Below are 14,509 nucleotides of genomic sequence, written 5' to 3' on the forward strand. Positions count from 1 at the left end.
ATAGTATGACAATACGCTAGGAGCGGTAAAGTTAATCACAATGAGATAACACAAATTGAAAGCGATAACATCAAGTCCAGGTCTATCACAATGAGATAACAAAAACTGAAAGCAATAACATAAAGTCTAGGTCTATCATCATGAGATAGCAAAAACTGAAAGCAATAACATAGAGTCTAGGTCTATCATCATGAGATAACAAAAACTGAAAGTGATAACATCAAGTTCAGGTCTATCACAATGAGATAACAAAAACTGAAAGCGATAACATAAAAATAAGACAAAATCACAATTTTTCAGGCGATCATAGTCGTGTAACTCTGCCTCCTCAAGTGAAGAAATCCAGCACATCAGCCATATCCTCATCCTCCTGAGCTCCATCGTCGTCCCCAGGGGCCCCTACGGGTCTTGCCCCTGTCTCAAAATTGGGCTAATCTCCAGGCCATGCAACTGTGGCCCTGAACTACTCGGGGGTAGGCCACGGGAAAGGACTAGTGTCCTGGCTCTGCTGGTGCATAGTGTACCGATAGAAGGTCTCATTCAGCTGCACCTGACCCCTGAGCTTTGAACAAATGGAATGGCATCATGCAGAAAATGTGAAACAACACCACAAAATACCTATATTACCTTTCGCTCACCCTTGCCTCAGTTTTGGTATGGTATTGACCATCACTCAAAATGACTCTTTATTCATCCTCCGATTCGTAGGACGACAATATGCAAATGCATGCATGCTTATGATTTGGATGTTTAAGTGCAACAATTAAATAGGTGTTATCGTGTTCAATTTTACTTAAACGCTTACGTCACCCCATTAATTGGGTCAAATGGCTCTGGATTCAGTGGGTAAGATCGAAAGTGTATGTTCTTAATAAGTAAAAGACACAACACAGGAAGTTTAAGATGCAAATCATCAATCCGATATTTATTAACATTGTGATCATGGTTTACAAAGGATTTTAAGACCTTGGAGATCCCAATGAGTCCTTAGAGAACAACCATGTATTGAACCTTCTAGCTGCCCCAGGCTTTATGCATAATATCGTTTGATGATATCGGAATTCACAGGCGAAGGCAATTCTTCATCGTCCATGCTGGCAAGCAACAATGCCCCTCCCAAAAATGCCTTCTTCACAACAAAAGGTCCTTCATAATTCGGAGCCCATTTTCCCCTATGGTCTTTTTGAGCTTAGGATACTTTCTTCAAGACAAGATCCCCTTCGCTGAACTTGCATGGGTGTACCTTCTTATCAAAAGCGTTCTTCACTCGACTTTGATACAATCGTCAATGGCTCATGGCGGCCAATCTCTTACATTCTATAAGATTCAACTGATCAAAGCGAGTTTGGGCCCATTCTGATTCCTTTAATCCTTACTCAGCTAGAATTCTCAAAGAAGGGACTTCTACTTCAAATGGAAGCACAACCTACATCCCGTAAACCAAAGAGAACAGGGTTGCCCCAATTGATGTGCGTATCGAGGTTCGATAACCATGCAACGCAAAAGGGAGCATCTTGTGCCAATCCTTGTATGAGACAATCATCTTCTGAACTATTTTCTTGATGTTCTTATTAGCAGCCTCAACTGCCCCATTCATCTTGGGCCTGTAAGGCATAGAATTATGGTGTTGGATCTGGAAATCCTCACTCATTTCCTTCATCATTTCATTGTTCAGATTGGTGGCGTTATTAGTGATAATCTTCCTAGGCAAACCATACCAGTAAATTATCTTGTTCTTGATGAACCTAACCACCACACTCCTAGTCACGCTAGCGTACAAAGCCGCTTCAACCCATTTGGTGAAGCAGTCAATGGCGACCAAAATGAAGCGATGCCCATTCGAAGCTTTGGGCTCGATAGCTCCAATCACGTTTATACCCCACATAGAGAGCGGCCACGGTGGTGCCAAGATGTTCAAAGGCATGGGTGGAGCATTGACGTTATCAGCGAAGGCCTGGCACTTGTGGCACTTCCTCACATGGATACAACAATCATTTTCCATAGTGAGCCAGTAATACCCCGCCCTTAGAATCTTTTGGGCCATAGCATGTCCATTGGCATGTGTTCCAAAGGATCCCTCATGCACTTCCACTAGCATTTGCTCAGCCACCCTGGCATCCACACATCAGAGAAAAATCATATCATGGTTCCTCTTGTATAGGATATTCCCACTCAGGATGAAGCCGGCTGCCAACCTTCGCAACATTCTCTTGTCGTTGTCAGAAGCCTCTTGTGGGTATTCCTTGTCTTTGATATACCGCTTGATATCGAAGTACCAAGGTTTACCATCTTGCTCCTCTTCTATCAAGCAACAATGTGCAGGCTTACCGCGACATCTGAATTCGATATACGGCAAATCCCCATGCGGGGTCAATTGGAACATGGACGCCAAAGTGGTAAGGGCATCGACCATCTGATTCTCCTCTCTAGGGATATGGTCAAAGGATACGTCATCGAAGTACTTTATTAGTTTCCGGATGTAGACCTGGTAGGGTATCAACTTATGATCCTTGGTCTCCCATTCTCCCATCAACTGGTGGATTACAAAGGCTGAGTCCTCATATACCTTGAGAAACTTGACCTTGAAGTCAATTGCCGCTTGGATTCCAAGGGCGCATGCCTCATACTCAGCCATGTTGTTCGTGCAGTCAAAGCCAAACCTAGTTGTGAAGGGTATACACTGCTCGTCGGGGGTAACCAAAATCGCCCCAACTCCATGGCCTAATGTGTTGGATGTGTTGTCGAACCACACAATCCATTTGTCCCTATCCTCATCCTCTGCCTCCTCCTCTAACAAGGTCATGATGTCCTCATTCGGGAATTCTGGATGCATAGGCTGGTAGTCGTTGATGGCTGTTGAGCCAGGTAATCTGCTAAGGCGCTTCCCTTTATCGCCTTTTGAGTGACATAAACAATGTCGAATTTTGACAGCAGAACCTGCCACGGAGCGATCCGTCCAGTGAGAGCAGACTTTTCAAATATGTACTTGATTGGGTCCATTTTGGACACCAACCAAGTGGTGTAGCTCAGCTTGTCCTGCCTTAGACGGTGGGCTGCCCACCCCAGGGCATAACATGTCCTTTCGAGCAAAGAGTAGTTCATTTCACATGTTGTGAACTTCTTGCTTAAGTAATAGACGACTCGTTCCATCTTTCCGAACTCGTTATGCTGCCCCAACATATACCCCATCAACTCATCCAACACGATCATATATAAAATAAGAGGTATTTCGGGCACCGGTGGCACAAGCACAGGAGGATTCATGAGGCATCGCTTGATCTTTCCGAACACCACTTGGCAGTCGTCGTCCCATTGGACAGGCTGGTTCTTATGCAAAAGCTTAAAAAGAGGCTCACAAGTGGCGGTTAACTAAGATATGAACCTTGCTATGTAGTTCAGACGCTCTAGGAAACCTCAGACCTGCTTCTCAGTGCGCAACTTAGGCATTTCGAGGATGGCTTTTACCTTGTTCGGGTCCACCTCTATCCTTTTCTGGCTTATAATAAAACCAAGCAACTTTCTCGACTTGAGTCCGAAAGTGCATTTCGCGAGATTCAACCTTAATCGGTACTTATGCAACCTATTGAACAACTTCCATAAGTTGACGAGGTGTTCCTCCTTGATCTTTGACTTGGCAATCATATCATCCACGTAGACCTCAATTTCTTTATGCATCAATTTCTTCCCTCCTTTCTAGGGCACTCCTCCTCACGTCAGGGCGCGTTGGCTCATATCCCAGTCCAAACCTTCCACAGTTCCCTATGAACTCTACCAAACTTGCCACGCCATCATCGTTCCGGCCCAAACCCATTCTAGGCTCGTACCCATGTCCTAACATCACCCGAGCTACCATCAATGCGGCCCCAGATGAGCGTGATTGTACCAGGGAAGACTCCACATAAGTGTTGCTTACTACTTCCAAGGCTTAAAAGGACATTTCCAAGGACTCCTCTGCGGCTTCCACAAAAGGCGTAGAAGAAGGACAACTCACAAGAATGTCTTCTTCTCCCGAGACTATGATTAACTGCCCTTCCACCACAAATTTCAGCTTTTGGTGTAGCGTTGAAGGGACCACCCCCACTGAATGAATCCAAGGCTGGCCTAGTAAGTAGCTATAGGCAGGACTTATGTCCATCACTTGGAAAGTAATTTGGCATATGTGTGGTCCAATTTGAATTGGGAGATCGATCTCCCCCCTTATGTCCCAGCGTCTGCCATCGAAAGCCCACACCACCATGGAGCTTGGCCTTAGGTGTGAGACATTAAAAGGAAACTTGTCCAAAGTAGCTTTGGGCATAACATTGAGAGAAAAGCCATTCTCAATAAGTACTTTGGCCACAATGTGGTCCAAACATTTGACGGATACATGCAAGGCTCTATTGTGCCCCCGACCCTTGACGGGTATTTCCTCATCGACAAATGTGAGGTAATTATTGGTCGTGATATTGTTGATTATGCCCCTGAAACCTTCCACAGATATGTCTTGGGCTACGTTTAGAATCTTGACCAATAGCGCCCGATGAGGCTCAGAGTTCATGAGTAGTCCCAACAGGGAGATCCTAGTTGGGGTTTTATTGAGTTGTTCAATTACCTAGAACTCGCTTTGCTAGATGACTCACAGGAACTCAATTGCTTCTTCAACGGATATTCCTTTTTTCTGAAGTCCTCTTCTTCCTTAGCAAACCTTTCGACGGGGACCTCTTCATCCAGAATCGGGCTCTCCTTGACGCTATCTTCCATGCCCGCTTTCGTCTTTCCCTTCAGATCCTTGGACCGCATCGGTGGCTTGGGTGCCATGAAGATTTGCCCGCTATGGGTCATGCCGCTTATGTCAGAGATTTTGGTGACCTTGGCGGAGGATAGATCATCCTTAGCACACACGACAGACGCGTCCTCCCTTCCGTTGGGCCCTTGTGTGGTGTACCTCCATGGCACCGCCTTGTCACTTTTGTAGGGGAACGACGCAGCCTTCTTAATTGGAATAGCCTTGGGGCTTGAGCATGGCAACATCCCTGGTGAAGTGGATCACCTATAGCTTGGGTTTGCTCGGGCTACTATCAGCCGATTGCATGCACACATCTCCTCCCTCCTTTCTCGCACCACAAACCTCAATCAGGCCTTTGTCCATCAACCCCTGTAGCAGGTCCTTCACCACCGAGCATGTCTCTACATCGTGTGACTCTCCTGGATGTATCAAACAAGCATCTCCCTTGACCCGTCAAGGCAGATCATGCCCGCTTCGCACAACGCGTCCAATATGAATCTCCTAGAGGCTAGCACATCTTCCATCCGCTTCAGCCCCCGAGGTCCACATTCCTCCACCGCATTAACCGCCGATCCCCCATGACTGGCAAGAGGATTTGTCCTTACATTTGGGTTGTCCTCTTGAAAGGTCAGCCACCCTTCGGTAATCAAACTTTGGACCTTGTGTTTGAAGGCCACACATTGTTCTATTGAATGTCCCAGGACACCTCAATGATAAGCACAAGTTACGTTAGGTTTGTACCATTGAGGGAAGGGAGATTGGTAGATCTTCCCGGGGTTCACCACCACCATTTGGTTGGTGATCAAGGATGGTAGCAAGTCGGCATATGGCATCGGGATCGGGGTGAATTCCACAAGCTTCTTTACTGGAAAATTCCTTCCCAGATTGGCGCTTGTGCTTGGATTAGAGTTGCCGGCGGGGCGAGATTGTGTGGGAGCCGAGTTTTGAGTGGGAGGCCTTTGTGGTTGAGCGGGCACTCTTTGCTGGATGGGCATCAGATTAGAAGGGTTTCCGATGTGGGCCAAAAAGCTTGGTTGGTGTGGGGAATATTGGTAAGTGTTGTGAGGGGTTTGTTGGGATTTAGGACAAGTAGGAATTGAAGTCACAGTGTGGGTATCTCCTTCCTTCTTCTTGGCCCCACTTGCTCCGAATCTCCTATTGCTCGTGCTGGCAGGAGTGGCATAATCAAACTTTCCCCTTCTCAAGCCTACCTCGATCCTCTCGCCCGCAAATACCAAATCTGCAAAGCTAGATGACATGTAACCCACCATCTTCTCATAGTAGAACACTGGCAGCGTGTCCACTATCATAGTTATCATTTCTCTTTCCATCATGGGGGCTGCCACTTGTGCTACCAGGTCCCTCCACCTTTGGGCATACTCTTTAAAGGACTCATGCTCCCTCTTGCTCATATTTTGTAACTGGGTTCTATCAAGAGCCATGTCAGTGTTATACTAATACTGCCTAATGAAGGCAGCTATTAAGTCCTTCCAAGAGCGGATCCGGGAAGCTTCCCAATTTGTATACCAGGTGACCGCCGCCCCGGCCAAGCTCTCTTAGAAGAAATGCAATAAGAGCTTCTCGTCTCTAGAGTACGCTCCCATCTTCTGATAGTACATTTTTAGGTGGTTCTTGGGGCAAGCAGCCCCCTTGTACTTATCGAAATATGGCACCTTAAACTTCGGGGGGATGATGACTTCAAGCACCAAACACAACTCCGCCATGTCAGCGGACGGGTAATCACCAATCCCTTCGATGGCCCTTAGCCTCTCCTCGATGAGATCCAATTTCTCCCTTCCTTCCACGGTCTGAGGCAACCTCCCCACGGAGAAGTGTAGAGGTTGTAGCAGGCGTTGTTGAGGGGCCCCCGCGGCATTGGGTTGAGGCATACCACTACACACCGGACCCTCAACGATGAACATGGGGTATGGTTCAAAGTCACCTAGAGCATGATCCCGAGGCTTTTCCCTCGGTGGTTGCACATAACTTTCAAAGGTTTCTAGAGATACCATCCTCTTTGATATCAAACATTGTGGCGGTAGGGACTACCAGCGACAACATATCATCAAAGAGAAAAACTCTAGATGAGGTTTCACTGTCATCAAGCGAGTCAGAGACTTAACATGACCATAGATCAACCTCCACTTCCTATGTTCCCATAGACCCGGGTATAGGGCCCTAATAATTGACTGTGTGTGCAAAAGTATAGGTGCCTTGTGTGCATGAACAAATATTTATAAACATGCATATGATAAAGAAACAGATACACCAAATACAAAAACATCCAAAGAGTTATATGAATACAAGAACATAAAAGAAAGAAAGGGAAACAACACAAAGAGGAAGTCATAATAAATATGCATACAGATTAAATGGCTTAAATCTCTAAAAGAAGTCCCCAGTGAAGTCGCCAACTGTCGCAACCTACCCTTCGACGAAGGGGGGGGGGGGCGAGCGAGACTCGAGGGTGCATCTTCCAAGAAAGGAAAACGTGAGGGAGTCGCCACCAACATTTATTTGAGGAAAACATTAAAAAAACCAAAAAGTGGTCTACGAATTTTAAGAATAAGGGTTCGGGAGTCGTTTACGTGTGGGGAAGGTATTAGCACCCCACGTGTCCGTCACAAGGGACGACAACCTTTAATCAAAATGTGCAAAATCATGACTTCAATATTTATTTATTTTCCCCTTTTTTATGTTTTTTATCTTTTGGGATCGACAAGAGCGTGGCTCTTGCTCCTACGTATCCTCAAGCGCGATGAAGAACTCAAACCTACGTAGTTCTTAAAAGCAAGAAAGTTACGCGTAGGATTGATTTTAAACTTTTGAAAGGTTCATTTTAACTGATAAAAGTAAAAGAGACCATTGAGGCGTTGGACCTTTGAACGGATTCAAGCAATTTTTGTGGATAAAAGCTTGTTTACGTGTTGATTTTTAACTTTGGTTTCACTTATTTACTTTCAAACTCATTAAAAGATGACTTGCAAAGTAAATGACCGATTGAAACTTTATTTTACATTGATAAACCGAGGTTACGGCATGAATGATTGGTTGAAACTTTATTTTACATTGATTAAGTGAGATTATGATACAAACAATCGGTTGAAATTTTATTTCAGTGATAAGGTGAGATTATGGCACGAACGATCAGTTGGAATCGCTTTACACAAAGAAATGAGATTACTGATGGCCGAAGAATGAGATGAAGATGTGAAAAGCAATAAGAGGGACCCCTAAGGGTGCATAGAGTGAATTCAAAGTTTCAAAATAAAAACTAACCAGTCGATGAACGAAGAACGAACGAAGACCGGTGTAGGAATCGATCACGGACGCGATTCGGAAGCGTCTCGACCTTGTTTTTTCTTATTCTTTCTCCTTCTTCTCACTAATTTCACTAAAATGCTCTTAATGTAAGAAGTTGAACCCTTTACCTCAGCCCCCTCACGCCTATTTATAGGAAATGAGGGGTGGAGGTTGCACAGTAGCTCGCCTAGGCGAGCTCAGCTTGCCCAAGCGAGCTGGTTACTTTAGTCCTAAGCTTTTTGGTGGCCCAGTCGAGCCAGAGGCTAGCCTAGGCTAGCTACAGGCCTGAAAAAGTCACCAAATGACCATTTTGCCCTCCTTTTTGGGTATTTTCCGCATTCCTTTCCAAAATGTCGAAAAACCTTACGGATTGTGCGACAACTGGTGTTAAGCAGCTGAATTCAGCTGGCAAGAATCAAAACTTTAGCAAATGATCATCCCTGAACGAAATTAGTGTCTGATAGTGACATATGCAGTGTTTGGGAAGCAATGAATAACATGATGACACTTCAACACACCCAAATTAAACATTCTTTTGAGACAAGTACGCATTTGGTTAGGCATGTGTTTAAAGTTACCTTGTACAAAAAACTACTTGGCATGGTATCAAGGTATGCTTTAAATGAAATTGCTGCTGAGTATGAGCGTGTACCTTATGCTGGAAAAAACCCTTCACATTGTGGATGTGTCATGAGGACTACCCACGGTCTTCCATGTGCATGTGAGTTGTCTAAATATGTTGTTGGCTCCATACCACTAGAGACAATCCACATTTTTTGGCATAGACTTAATTTTTCAGATCAAGGGTTATGTGAGGTTGAGGTGACCATAACTGCGGAGATGGAAACCATATCGAAACGATTTGAGCAGCTCGATGTTTGTGGAAAAGTACATTTAAAGATAAAGCTTCAAGAAATTGCTTATCCTGATCTGAACTATATGTGTCCTCCTCCAGAAAAGGTGAAGACCAAAGGTGCTCCAAAAAAACTGCTGACCAAACAACAAAAGTCAACAAAATGTGATTCATCTTATTGGGAGTAAGTTAATGCGTTACATTCTGTGCAAAATAGTAATTCTTCAGTGAAACATAGTGCATCATCATCTGAGCAACCAATACAGAGACAAAATATTCCAATGTTGGATCAATTTCATCTGTGCATCCAAGATTCTATTGAAAACATTATTGATGTCAAAGAGGATGGTAACTGTGGTTATCATGCAATAGCTGTCTTATTGGGTATGGGTGAAGAATTATGGTCATTGGTGCACAACCATCTGCATAAAGAACTCACAAGCTAGTCGGAAGAGTATATCAACCTGCTTGGTGGCATAGAGAGATTTAAGGAATTAAAGCATTCCCTACTTGTTGACGGATTATCTATGGTGCGTAAGTTTATTGTTATGTCACTTTTTCTTAAAATAACATTTAAGTAACCACTATTTGTTGTTTGTTACATGTAGGTTACTATAGACAAGTGGATGAATATTACAGATATGGGATGTCATTGCTTCACGATACAATGTGATCATTGTTTCTCTTTCACGACAACAAAACATGATATTTTTGTTCACATTCATAATTATGTTTGTGCAAATTATTATTTTGTTCACATTCATAATTTTGTTGACATTTCTATAAATAATAATTTATTTCCACTAATTATTTTAAAAAGTTAAGACATAAATAAGTACTTTGAAAATAATAAACATATGGTTTCATTAGCTAATGAACACTAATTTAAACATTACATTAACTTACAACATAGTTGAAACAAACAAAAAATGCATCAAAAACTACAATTCACTGATACTAATTGTTCATTGAATCATGTTGCAACCGAGACATGTCGCCTTCCATTTTGATTACCGGTTTACTAAAAACAGCTAAAATTTCTATTGGGCCAAATCATTTTTGTGAATGTATGAATACATGATTTTGATGATGTCAAAGAATAATCAAACAAGGTTGCATTCAAAATCACTTCAAATATTCAAAGGTTAAACATTGCTTCAAGATTAAGACAAGGTTGCTTCAACAAACTAGCATTGCTTCAAGATTCATTCAAGATCAGCTTTTGCCTCAAAACACATTGTTTCCAACATGTCAAGGCTCTGGTATTCGATTACCAGACAGTGTAATCGATTACCAGAAGACAAGTTTTCAAATCAGCTTTTTAAAAGGGTTTGAAATTTGAATTTTGAATGTGTAATCGATTACCATTGATGTGTAATCGATTACTAGCAACAAAACTCTTGAAATTCCATTTGAAAAGTCAGGACCCTTCAAAATATAACTGTGTAATCAATTATACCTGTAATCGATTACCAGTGAAGAATTTCAGAAAAAGCTTTTTGAAAAGACACAACTCTTCAAACCATTTTGAAAAGGCACGAAGGGCCTATATATATGTGTGTCTGACTTTGAAAAGCAATTGAGAGATATTCTAAGAGAACTTCATTGTCAAATGCTCTCTCAACAATGTAGAAGCAAGCTTCATGATGATGAATCAAGATTGATTCAAGGAGTTTTGATGATAACAAAAAGCCCAAGAGAATGAGTTCATGATTGAGTCAAGAACACTTCACGAATCAAGAGAAATTTAATTTCAAGATTCAAGAATCAAGTTTCAAGAATCAAGAATCAAGAATAATCAAGATCAAGATTCAAGACTTAAGATTCAAGAATCAAGAAAAGGCTCAATCAAGATAAGTACAAAAAAAGTTTTTCAAAACATTGAGTAGCACATGAAGTTTTCACAAAAGCTTTTACCAAAGAGTTTTTACTCTTTGGTAATCGATTACCAGTTTACTATAATCGATTACTAGTGGCAAGTTTTGTTTTCAAAAAGCTTTCAACTGAATTTACAACGTTCCAATCAATTTCAAAATGGTGTAATCGATTACAATATATTGGTAATTGATTACTAGTGTGTTTGAACGTTGAAATTCAAATTCAAATGTGAAGAGTCACATCCTTTCACAAAAATGCTTTGCGTAATCGATTACAATGATTTAGTAATCGATTACCAGTGATAAGTTTTGAATAAAAATCAAAAGATGTAACTCTTCCAATGGTTTTCAAGTTTTTCTAAAAGTTATAACTCTTCTAATGGTTTTCTTGACCAGACATGAAGACTCTATAAAAACAAGACCTTAACTTGCATTTTACATACATTGAATACATTGATTTCAATCCTTTACAACCCTTGAGTCTCTTTGAACATCTTCTTGAATTTCTTCTTCATCTTCCTTTGTCAAAAGCTTTCTAAAGTTTTCTGGTTTTCTAAACCTTGAAAACAAAAGTGTGTTATTCATCTTTTTCATTCCCTTCTCCCTTTGCCAAAAAGAATTCGCCAAGGACTAACCGCCTGAATTCTTTTTGTGTCTCTCTTCTCCCTTTTCCAAAAGAACGAAGGACTAACCGCCTGAATTCTTTTGTGTCTCCCTTCTCCCTTGTCAAAGAATTCAAAACAACACAATCTGAGATTTCTTTTGATTCCTCCCTTTCCCATAAACAAAAGATTTCAAAGGACTAACCGCTTGAGAATTCTTTTGTTTCCCCCTTGACAAAGTTTCAAAGGACTAACCGCCTGAGAACTTTGTCTTAACACATTGGAGGGTACATCCTTTGTGGTATAAGTAGAGGGTACATCTACTTGGGTTGTTGTGACTGAGAACAAGAGATGGTACATCTCTTGTGGATCAGTTCTAGTGGAGGGTACATCCACTAGGTTGTTCAAAGAGAACAAGGGAGGGTACATCCCTTGTGGATCTTTGCTTGTAAAAGGATTTTTATAAGGTTGAAAAGAAATCTCAAGGACCATAGGTCGCTTGGGGATTGGATGTAGGCACGAGTTGTTGCCGAACCAGTATAAAACTCTTGTGTTTGTCTTCTTCTTCCCTACACTCTTTAATTTCCGCTGTGCACTTTAATAATCGCTTTTACTTTTGGTTAAGTTTTTATTTCTATTCTTTATTTTCTTAACAACATAGTAAAAGCCTAAGAAGGATAGATTTTTAATTAGTAAAGGTTTAGTAATAATTAATTCAACCCCCCATTCTTAATTATTCCGAGGCCACTTGATCCAACAAACAACTCTTGGGAAAACACTTGCAAATCTATTGAGAGTTCATCCAGGAACATCAAATTGTACTATTCACTCTAAAGGAGAGAAATCTTTCTGTTCATATCAGAAAGTAAGTTGTAATCAAGAGACAGGTTGTCTCTTAAATTGTGAGTTTCCTGAACACAAGGGAAAGGGATTCCTTGGGCGTTCAAAAGTTGTAAAAAGGATTTTTACAAAGTTAGTGAAAATATCAAGTGGGTTGCTTGAGGACTGGGTGTAGGCACAGGTAGTGGCAGAACCAGTATAAATCAAGATTGCATTTCTCTCTTTCCTTATCTCAGTTATTTTATTGCAGTTTACTTTGTCTTGCGCATTTAAAAGAACATTGTTAAATTGATTGCTTCTTCTTCTTCTTTTGCATTCTAAGCCTATCATTTTAAAGGGGGTTTAAGTTTGTTAGTGGGAAAATTTTGAGACTTAATTCAGCCCCCCTTCTTAAGTTATTGAGGCCACTTGTCCAACAAGTGGTGTCAGAGCAGGATTCTTGTCTAAAGTTTAAAAACTTCAAGAATAGATATGGCATCATCTAACTTTCCTTTTCCTGAGGGAAATTGTATTAATAGGCCTCTTGTTTTCAATGGCGAGGGTTATCACTATTGGAAAACCCAAATGCAGATTTTTATTGAAGCCATAGATTTAAATATATGGGAAGCCATTGAATTTGGTCCCTTCATTCCTACAATGGTAGTGGGAAATGCAAATATAGAAAAACCTAGAGAAGAATAGGATGATGTTGAAAGAAGAAAGGTTTAATACATTTTAAAGGCCAAAAATATAATCACTTCTGCATTAGGCATGGATGAATATTTTAGAGTCTCAAATTGTAAAAATGCAAAAGAAATGTGGGATACATTACAAGTAACCCATGAAGGCACAACTGATGTCAAGAGATCTAGAATAAACACTCTCGCACATGAATATGAATTGTTTAGAATATATCAATATGAGACCATACAAGATATGCATAAGAGATTTACTTATATAGTTAATCATCTTGCATCATTGGGAAAAATATTTCCTAATGAAGATCTCATTAACAAAGTGTTGAGATGTTTAAGCAGGCAATGACAACCAAAAGTAACAGCAATTGCAGAATCAAGAGATCTCACTAATATGTCTCTTGCCACTCTTTTTGGAAAGCTTCAAGAACATGAAATAGAACTTATGAGACTCCATCAACATGAAGAGAATGATAAAAAGAGGAAAGGAATAGCATTCAAAGCCTCATCATCTTCTATTCAAGAAGAAAGTGACAAAGAGGACTTGAATGAAATAGAAGAAGATGATGATTTCAGATTTTTTGTGAAGAGATTCAATAAGTTTCTGAGAAACAAAAGAAATCAAAGAAAAGCAAACATCAATCCAAAGAAGAAAGGAGAAGATTTCTCCTTAGCCCCAAAATGCTATGAATGCGATTAACCTGGGCACTTGAGATTCGATTGTCCTGTCCTTAAAGGAAGAATGGAAAAATCCAAAAGGAGAAATTTTAAAGAAAAGAAAGCATATATCACTTGGGAAGACAATGACATGGATTCTTCAAGTGATTCAGAAAATAAAATCATAAATCTGGGTCTCATGGCGAAATACTGAAAGTGGAGAAGAGTTGGCACATTGATAGTGGTTGCTCCAAACACATGGCGGGAGATGCATCAAAGATTATTCATATTTCTCCCAAAGATAGTGAATATGTGATCTATGGAGACAACAAACAAAGGTAAAATTGTTGGAGTTGGAAAAATAGGTACGAATCCCTCTACCTCCATAAAAAAAATGCTTTACTTATTGATGATTTTATGCATGGTTTATTAAGTATTCATCAATTATGTGATTAAGGTCACTTGTCCAACGAGTGGTATCAAATGATACCAAAAGGCCACATGTCTTCGATTGATTGCTTTTGATGATTGTGTTTGAGAGTTATGTTGATTGTCTTTGATGATTGCTTTTGATGATTGGTTTTGATTGAGTTTTGATTGTCTTTGATGATTGTTTTTGATTGAGTTTTGACTGTCCTTGATGATTATCTTTGAGAGTTATGTTGATTATTGATTACTTTTTATGATTGAGTTTTGATTGTCCTTAATGATTGTCTTTGAGAGTTATGTTGATTATTTATTACTTTTGATGATTGTTTTTTATGATTATATATTTTGATTATTTATACTGCATATGTATTTTTGTAGGTGCACAATAGTTAGTTTTAAGGCCTTTTGATATCATTTGATTCTCATATATTCAAACAAGTGGTAACATTCTCTTTTGGGCCAAGAAATAGTACTTTCAACGGTATGGCATGCTCTATTCTTTAAATTCA

General features: G+C 40.6%; 1 protein-coding gene across 1 annotated transcript; it reads right to left on the reverse strand.

Annotated features, from left to right (window-relative positions):
* Positions 1–328: 328 nt before the first annotated feature.
* Positions 329–2,803, reverse strand: LOC102661993 (uncharacterized). Its single transcript, XM_006603241.1, has 3 exons — positions 2,196–2,803; positions 1,648–2,111; positions 329–414 (listed from the first exon to the last, which is right to left on the reverse strand). Exons 1-3 carry the CDS (start codon positions 2,801–2,803, stop codon positions 329–331), a joined length of 1,158 nt encoding a protein of 385 aa, XP_006603304.1.
* Positions 2,804–14,509: the final 11,706 nt, after the last annotated feature.

This window comes from Glycine max, chromosome 18 (genome assembly GCF_000004515.6).
Source record: "Glycine max cultivar Williams 82 chromosome 18, Glycine_max_v4.0, whole genome shotgun sequence".
In the NCBI taxonomy this organism is placed as follows: domain Eukaryota; kingdom Viridiplantae; phylum Streptophyta; class Magnoliopsida; order Fabales; family Fabaceae; genus Glycine; species Glycine max.